The sequence below is a fragment of the Medicago sativa genome, chromosome 5, assembly GCF_051527215.1.
Source record: "Medicago sativa cultivar Bolivia chromosome 5, Bolivia_mono, whole genome shotgun sequence".
NCBI lineage: Eukaryota > Viridiplantae > Streptophyta > Magnoliopsida > Fabales > Fabaceae > Medicago > Medicago sativa.
In genome coordinates, this window is record NC_140753.1 from 62946704 (window position 1) to 62956375 (window position 9672).

The following is a 9672-nucleotide window of genomic DNA, read 5'->3' on the forward strand; positions in this document are numbered from 1 at the left end:
AAAGACGCTTTCTCATGATCTTATAGCTTAATTTTAATAGTTTAAGCATTTTTTAATAAGTTAATTCAAATAGTTTATAACTTAAAACTTTTATTTGTCTCAACTACATCGTTTAGTAACTATCACTTTCGCATGAGTTTATCCATATATGCTTATAGTTTAATCGTTAATTTTACTAAATACTATAAATTCAATCGGTAAACAGTTAGTTTATCCGCTATAAATTATTCGTTGTAATTAGTTTATCAACCATTGCTCTCAGTTATTTTTAACCAAAGAGGGCCTATAAATCACTCGCTATAGCGCTAGAAACTAGTTTACTAGCTGATTTTACCAAACCAGAAGAACGGTGCTGTTTCTCCAACATTCTCAGCATCTACAACACTCGCTCACGCACGCACGCCGCACGTGGTGTACTTCATCTTCGAAGTTCCAATTGCTTGTATGGATTCTCAAGCAGCGTTGGAGCTTGTCAAAAACGGTGTCACTCTTCTCTTCCTCGATGTCCCTCAGTACACCCTTGTTGCCATTGATACTCAGGTAAACAATTTTCTCTTTCTTTGTTCATTGTTCCAAAAACTCCTTTCTGTTCACAAAAAACTCTTATTTAAGAGGTTATGCACGTATCCTTTTGCCATTGTTGTCTATTATCGACTTGTTGTTGTGTTTTTTCCCTTTAAATACTTCTCTTAGGCCTCGTTTGGATAAACAACTCATTTGATAAGCGCTTATGTACAAGCTATGTCTATGTGAAAGATGAAATAAAGTTGATTTTTTTTTTTGCATATAAGTTGTTTTCTTGTAAGTTATAAGTTTGTTTTCATATAAGCTAGTAAAAGATAAAATAAAGTTAAATTATGTATAGGCTTATTTGAGAAATATATGAAAATAAGCTGAAAACTGCTTATGATCAATGTTATACGCTGTTTTTATAAGTTCTCAGCTCATTTAAGTTAGTCCAAACAAGCCCATAATGCTTGTGGACAATGTTATAATATGTTTTCAAAAGTTATCTCTACAACATCACACAATTTATGCCAGTAGATAAGCTCAAAGTCCGTTCGGTTCAATGAAGGGGAGGGGGGTGGGAGGGATTTTAATGGAGGGGAGGGGAGGGGAGGGAAGGTATTTTAAATATATGATGTCTGGCTCGAAAGAGGGGAAAGGACGAGAAGGATTTTAATTTAAAATGTGTTTGGTTCACAAGGGGTGGGGGGTTTTAAAATTATTTAACTGTTTTACCCTTAAAATATACTGCAACCATTTTCTCACATATGTGTTTCTTGTTCTCGCTATTGATCTATAATTAAGATGACCTGAAGTGCTTGATTATTTGCTGCAAATATACTGTTGTCGAGCAATTAAATGGTAAAACTTATTTCATGTAATTTGATTTGATGACCAAAAGAATAACACAGGGTGTTTATTATTTACTCAAGTGTACCCAATAATACTACTACTACTACAAGCATTATACCAATGGAGTGATCATTTGAGATCCTTGCAGTTGTCACCGAACGGAATTCTAAAGACAATTTTGGCAGAAAAAATATTACACTATAGTTAATCAACTATAGTTAGTTGATAGGTTAACTAGAGTTAGAGTTAGTTACTCCAACTAATCTCTATATATAGGAACACTCATCGTACCATTGCCATTATCTTGTATTAATCTATATTCATTCTGATGAATCTCTATGAGTATCCCTCTCATGAATACTCTTATGCTTGCTTTCTTGCTGATAGTTATGATCTCCTTTCCCTATGATTGCATGATTCATAATAAAAAAAAACTAATGTTAAACACTCCAATAAAGACAATTTTGGAATTCTAAAATAAAATTGAGGACAATTTGGGAACTATAATAAAAATGTAAACATCACATCTTCCCTCCCCTCCAAAAACTCCAATTTGGGGTGGGGGGTGCAAAATGTGGTGCTAGGAGGGGTTTGGCTCCCCTCCCTTACCCTCTTAAAAATTGAACCAAACACAAAATTTAAAATACTCTCTCCCCTCCAAAAATCTCAAACCAAACGAAAGTCAATCCAGAGGCCCATAATGTGAAAATTGAGTGAAACTTTGAAGCCTGTGGTGTGTAATTGTAACAAAAAATCAACCTTTATTGTTTTTAAGTTTCAAGTTTGTTTGATACTGATAATATAATGTTTTTGTACTTTTTTGTTTTGTAGGTGTTCTCTGTGGGACCTTCTTTTAAGGGTATTAAGATGATTCCTCCGGGAACTCATTTTGTCTACTATAGTTCCTCAACCAGGTTTGATTTGATCATTCTGCTTAATGCTGTATAATTCATTTTTCTAGTTCTTGTTATACCTGTCTGAATGAGAAAATGTCAGGGTTTCAAATAGCTGTTGTAGTAACTCCCGCCACAATATTTGATATTACTCAGAATCGTGGTCAAATGAGGCATCAGTTGCTTCAGTGCTGCAGCTTTGGTGACATAAAAAACTGTTATGTCGCGGCCCAGATCGTGGTCACGGACCTTTATTTTAAACCCTAGAGAATGCTAGCAATATGCTTCCTATTATTCTCTAGTATTTGGAGAAACTCGAATGTGTTCATCTAAATCGCAAGGCTCTAGTAATAATAATATGCTTCCTAGGTGTTTTTTTTTTGCATTTACAATGTCAGCTACAACGATGCTATATCACTATAGGATAGCAGAACTTGAACAAATCGCTATTGTTCCACAATACACTATTTAGTACAAATGGTGCCTGTATAAAGGGTTGCGGAATCTAAACAAACCGATATTTTCTGTGATCCGGGCATTTATGTTTTCAAAGAGTGTTAATCTTGTATGCTGCAACATTGTACAGTTTTGTGAAATAACTACGGATTAAGCCATTGTTTATATCAGTTGCTAGAATCAGTGGTGTTTATTTCAAATAAATTTTCATCATTTGATGCTTTGTTGTTCATTTTCATTTTCTTTTTGGCTTCCTGCAGAGATGGAAAGGAGTTTTCACCGATGATTGGATTCTTTATTGATGCTGGCCCTTCAGAGGTCTGAAAATCAGTATATTTATTTTTAACTTAACCTTTATGTTTTACGGTTTATGTTAAAATGTGTTCATTGCAGTTTTTGTGCATATTTATTTTTCGTTATTGTGTCTTGATATAGTCTCAGGTACATTAATTAATTCATGCAACTTTGTTTCTGTTTAGCCTCACAGAAATGTTTGTGATATTCATGACTTGGACGTTGTGGTGTCCACTTGTTTCCCTTTTTCCATTTGAGAGTGTGTGGTCACTGAAATCAGAAAAGGGGATATTGGATTCGCCAACCCTTCATTTGCTGAACTTAGAACAAGTAGATCCATGTGTTATCATGAATTTGTCATTCTGCTCCAACTAGTTTTGAGTTTATCACAGCATTCAAAATATTTACTGTGTAATACAGCTCTATTACAATGTCATCTTGTCTGTGGTAGATTCTTTTTCATCTTGCAAGAAAATGAGCTTTAAAATCTTGTAAGAATAAGTTGAATGACTTGACAAAATATTTGACATTTGCAACCAATTTATCTCTTCCTTCATCTAAACTTTTAATGAGTGTCTTAGTAGATGAAGTTAGATGTATCAAATTTGAAATTGAAGTTCATAAACGTGACAAAGCGTATTAGAAATCTCTAGTATTTTTCATGGGAGGCAGAATGAAAACAAATTCAAAAGAAGTAAACCTATCCTAAGCTTCATCCACATCACCTCGTTGAACATCCTAAACAATTTTTAAGAAAACCTTGCTTATAACAACATACATGTTTATTAAGATAGAAAAGATTTCAAGCGATAACTCCAACAAGTATTACCTGTGGTCTGTGAAGAACCAGTTTGATTACAATCTCTTTCACTTTTAAGCTCATCACTGAAGAAAATGAATGAAATTTGCAGCATGAATAGCTTTTAATTGGTCATTACTTTTACATGATGCACCAACAATCATGACAATGAAATTCAACTTGATAAAAAACATTGACATGAATATCTTGCTTAGATGCAACAACTAATACCAATTGCGAACAGTATACAAAACATTGAACATAATATGCACAAGGGGATTCATTTGAAATCAAAGCTGATATGATGGAATTATGTAGCGACACGTGGCTTGGTGTCAAAATAGTAGTGCTATATTCTAACCAACTTAATGATGGCTAAAATGGTAAATGATATCTGAACTTGATTTGTCAAAGTTAACCAATGCTCATTTGTTTGAACCTGCCTGCGGTCTGAAAATCTTTTAAGAATGTAATTGCATTTAAAAGAATAATAAAATTTGTATACTAAATAGTATTTTGATCTCCTGGCCATGCAGGTAATTGTTCGTAAATGGGACCAACAGGAGGAACGGCTAGTCAAAGTATCTGAGGAAGAGGTATCCATTTATTAAGTTTTCTGAAAGTGATAGCCAAGCTAGTTCTTGTATGATATATTTGGGAAATTTGTGCTTTTAGTTGATTTTCCCTTAATAAAATGTGGGGAAGCCCTTAATATGCCATAGAATCAGTGCTCAATTGTGTTTGAGTTCAAGTATCTAGCAACCACTTAATGAGCGAACAAATTTTCTGCTTTTATTTTATTTAACACCAATTAAAAGAGACAAACTTTAAGCCAGGATAACAATGTCTTGATCTGCCTCAATCAAACACTTCTTCTAATCTCCTTTTATCTAAATGCTCTTATTTTCATGCAATGTAATTAAACTTTATTGATTTTGTTCCTTTTATTAGTGTTTATATTGTTAAACGAAAGATGATAAGTATCATTCTATGTTGAGGATATACTGACATCTGTATTACCCTACATGTTTTTACTTGGAAATTCTTTCTTTTTTCATCTACTTCTTTCATTTTTGTTATTTCCATTATATAATTTTTCTATAACTCTGTCTTTTGGATTACAAAGTTGCCATTTAGTTCACATGTGCACCAGTCATTAGAAAATTCATGATTCATATAGAGCTAAATAAGAAACTTTGGCTTAAATGCTTATATTTTAAAGTCTATGTGTTGAATTTCATGCTCTTCAGTCTTCAATTGATGGTATATATTTATTTATTTTCACTGCTTTTCTTCTAGGATGAAAGATATAGTCTGGCTGTTAAAAATATGGAATTTGACCGACAACTTGGGCCTTACAATCTTAGCCACTATGAAGATTGGAAACGATTATCTGATTTCATTACAAAGAGCATCATCGAACGGCTTGGTATGCTTTTTGCTTGAGTGAGGTGTCTTTTGTATTAAACTGTTGATATTATATTCTTGTTTATTTATGAGCAGAGCCCATTGGAGGAGAAGTCAGTGTTGAATGCGAAAATGATATGTTTAGAAACGCTCCTAAAACACCAATGGAGAAAGCACTAGACACGCAGCTGAAGGTTGATAATTCTGCAACATCTGTTGGCAAGTTGCAGAGAAAAGGGTGTTATTATACTTCCATTCCACGTGTTGTAAAATGCAAGGGGATCAGTGGACAGGAACTTACTTCTTTGAATCTTGACAAGGTAGGCATGCACATACTATTGAATAATTGGTTCCAAAAAGTCATTGTGACAAAAGAGTGTTGAAATCAGTAATCTTATCTTATAGTCAAGGGAATGCTTGGATTGGCTTATTGGAGCTTATCTACTGGCATAAACACTTGTTAGACTGTCTGGAGAGCTTATGGAGACAACTTATGACATGCCCATAAGCTGTTTTCAGCTTGTTTTCATAAGCTCTCCAAGATAGCTTATGAAAGCAACTTATAGCTTATATGTAAATAATTTAACCTTATTTTATCTTTTGTTAAAGAAATAACTTATACATAAGCACTTATATGCAGGGACGGAACCAGAATATATTATTGGGGGTGGTGAAAATATAATACCGACTTGAAACACAATTATTTTATTTCTAACTTCAACTTTGTCTCCTACATTATATATTATTTTATATTTTAAATAATGTAAACAAGTGAGACACTATTATTTTTTTTTTATTTTTTATTTTTTATAAAAATACTGACTTGACAGTTAACATTACGTATTTTTCTTAGATAGATATCAATAAGTGCAACAAGTTTCTTTTTCTATTTTTATAGAAGAAAAAATAAAAAAGTGCAAGTCATTAGTGAAACAGCAAAGAGAAGTGTTTATGGTATAAAACTAGGGTGGCGAACACTATTTATATAGAGGGGGTGCTCATGGTATTACATGTTGTGGGGGCAGTGACCGCCCCCATTTTATATATACTTTGGTCCGTGCCTGCTTATATGATAAGTGTTTATGCTATAAGCACTTGAGTAAACTGTTAATCAAACAGGGTCTTAACCTGTTGCTTTTTGCTGATCTGTGCACACGTTTTGTGTTGGTGTTCTCAGACACAATTGCTAGAGACTTTACTGACAAAAGATTATGGAGGTTCTGAAGACTTGCTCCTTGGAGAACTGCAGTTTGCATTTATCGCCCTTATGGTATGGTTGAGAAAACATGGTTTCTTTATAAATTTGTTAGTCTTGTTGAATCGACTATGATATTTTGCAATGGTGCAGATGGGTCAGTCGTTAGAAGCATTTCTCCAGTGGAAATCCTTGGTTAGCCTTCTGTTTGGCTGCACCGAAGCAGTAAGTATATTTTCTCAGTCGTTTCTGGTTTGAATAATGCGTGCATAGACTATTAGACTCTTTGCCTTTTTTTAAAAAAATTGTTTCTTTTTGTATGCTAGAAATGGTTCATTTAGATTTAATAGCATGGCTTGTTTATCAACATTTTTGGAGACTTATAAGATGCACACAACGTACACAACTGTTACATGATTACCATTATGATTCTCATGGATTTGCTATTCAATTTACTTAGAAGTGAACCGTTAGTATTCAGTTTTTATGATTGGTAAACCGTTTCATGGGGTGATGGGGGTGTTGATTACCACAATTAAGCATTAAGTAAAGTGGTTCCATGACATTTGCTTACAGTGCAATGGTTACTTTTGTTTTCATGTGTGCTTTGTTAGACGCTAGTTTTGTCTTTGAATCTGTGGCTTTTGGTCTTCTGTGTGTTTAAAGACAGCCAGTAGATTTGTTCATGATAAGAGGCACCATTTTCTTCCCTTATATGTAGAGTTCTGCAATATATTTTTCATACGAACAATTTTTACTTCTTAGGACATTTTATGGTGGTAGGGCCTAGGTTATGATTGCATATGGATACAAGGCACTTATTGATTATGGTAAGACGTGTGATATTTGATAACTTCGGGTTCTTTTCTGCTTGAAGTTGTAATATATCATTGATATTTGATACATAATTTGTTATTATATTTACATGACTTTATGTAATCTTTTGCAGCCTTTCCACACACGAACACGGCTATTTACCAAGGTAAACTTTCAATCTTTTTACTTCCTTCGGAAAATATCATATGAGGAGCAGTAATAAACAATATGATAATATAAGTGCAAACAGTGGCATTATTATACATTTTTCTACTTATTCATCCTTCACTGTAATAATTGTAATGTAGTCTGGGAACAAAAAGCAGCTGAATCCGGATTAAGAGAATAAGACAATCTCATGTTGTATGCCAAATTGTTAATCAATTTCCTTTCAAACAATAAAAGTATTCCAATATATTAAAAATATAATATCTTTATTGTATGATTTCTAGTAATTTAGAGTATGTTGGGAGTCATCAAACTCATTTAAATGATGGAAAATGAGAACTTTGATATACTGTCCAAAAGATCGATGTTTTAGCAGCTTGCCATACTTCAATATTTTCTTACCTTAACTATTTGTTGTGTAAGTTCAGTTAGGTCTTTATATTGGGCAACAGCAACTTCCTTCTTGTTTGCTGTTCTTTTTGTCTCACCAAAAAACTGATGCTTAATATTTTGTGAATTTTTGTAGTTCATAAAAGTAATCTATTATCAACTAAAATACGGACTACAGAAAGATCGCAAGGATAACACAGGACCACTATTGTTGGATGATTCTTGGTTTTCTACTGACAGTTTTTTGCACCATCATTGTAAGGTATTATTTATGAACTCAATACTCAAATGCATAATTTTGATCTATTACGTTGCTTTCTTTGTAGCCAACCCCACTTAGTGGGATAAGGCTTGGTTTTTGTTGTTGTTGTTGTTGTTGTTGTACCTAGCTATCTTATTAAAAGAAAATAGACTGGCGCCTAATTTGATCGCGATTTGTATCGGCAGAGGGTGTTTTTGTACCGTATCGCGATACGTATCCCGCATATTGTGCGACACTAAACTGGTTGCTAAAAGTCTTGTGTTTTCCAACTAATACTGATTAGAATTCGTATCTAATTTTCGTTATGGATATTTGATTTGCTGAGTTGAAGTGGAACTATAGCTTGTTGTTTTGGAATTGCAGGAATTCTTTTCATTGGTGCTAGATGGGTCTGTCATTGATGGAGATCTTTTAAAATGGGTATGAGCTATGAGCCTATGTCTCCATATTTGCTATAATGTTAATAAATGTTCTATTTTGTTTTCAAATTATGTCACTCAGTATCGTAAAACTACTCTAAATTAGACTTGGTTGAGATTTTTTACATCTGTTGAATTGTAATCTTCCCTTTTCTTGCAGACAAGGAAGTTTAAGAAGCTATTAGAGAGCAATCTAGGGTGGGAGTTTCAGCAGAACAACGCTGTTGATGGTTTGTACTTTGATGAGAACGATGAGGTCAGTGTGTACAAGTTATTTCACTTTGTTCTGTGTGAATTTGTTTTCATGCGCCTTAATCAATCATCTTATTGGTTGTTCATTTTGCAGTTTGCTCCTGTAGTAGAGATGTTAGATGATGAAGCTCACGCAGTTTAGAAATGTGGATCATGTAATATCTTGGCTACAAAAGGGTGTTTTTGAGGAATCAAATCTTGAGTATCATGCCACTTTGCATGACCTTTAGCCAATTTAGTGTGATACACAAACCCTTCACTGACATTTTACAACACAACATATGTAAATACATCTTAGCAATGGATAGCGCAGAAGATTAGAACCCTATCAGAAGCTTGAGAAATTGTTGGACTAGGAATGTCTTTGAACTTAGATGACTGTTAAAAAACATGTCGGCTAGACAGTTTACAAAATATTATATTTGACACTTTTTTTTTTTGACGTGTATATTTGACATGTTGCTAGCTTTTACTGATAATATTACATGTTGCCTGATGAAGTGGCAATCACTGTCCAATATGTTTAGATATTTCATTGGATGCTAGATTGTGTTCTATCTAAATTGATAACATATTGTCATAGATCATAGAAAACCTTAGCCCAAGAGAAGTTTACTTGTGAGAAAAGCAATTAACCTACATTCTCCCTCTGCTAAAGACTGAGCTACGCCAGTGGAACACAAAATTTGGCCTAATTGGCATACATCATAGGTTGTGACTTTAGTGGAAGAGTGAGCAAGGAAAAGAATTCCCTGCTCTTCTGTAGAACTTAGCTACTATAAAATGTAGTAACTGACATCTAAATGGAATTGGCTGAGTTTGTTGACAACAAATATGATAACAGACCTAAAAATCAAAATAGTCTCTACTAGTAGATATGACAAGTTGTTGCATGCCAATGTGTGTTTTTGTGAGGTTCAACGGCTGGCATGGTAATGAAAAGAGTTTGCAAAGTGATGTCT

At 33.7% G+C, this 9672-nt stretch overlaps 1 protein-coding gene across 1 annotated transcript; it reads left to right on the forward strand.

Moving 5' to 3' along the window:
- Window positions 1-319: 319 nt before the first annotated feature.
- LOC146923883 (AAR2 protein family) lies at window positions 320-9255 on the forward strand. The gene is made up of 13 exons (XM_085708987.1): window positions 320-540; window positions 2191-2273; window positions 2969-3026; window positions 4338-4397; window positions 5101-5230; window positions 5305-5528; window positions 6386-6478; window positions 6557-6628; window positions 7353-7385; window positions 7914-8039; window positions 8403-8459; window positions 8619-8714; window positions 8805-9255. The coding sequence occupies exons 1-13, from the start codon at window positions 445-447 to the stop codon at window positions 8850-8852; spliced, it is 1176 nt and encodes a 391-aa protein (XP_085565113.1). The 5' UTR covers window positions 320-444; the 3' UTR covers window positions 8853-9255.
- The last annotated feature ends 417 nt before the right edge of the window (window positions 9256-9672 follow it).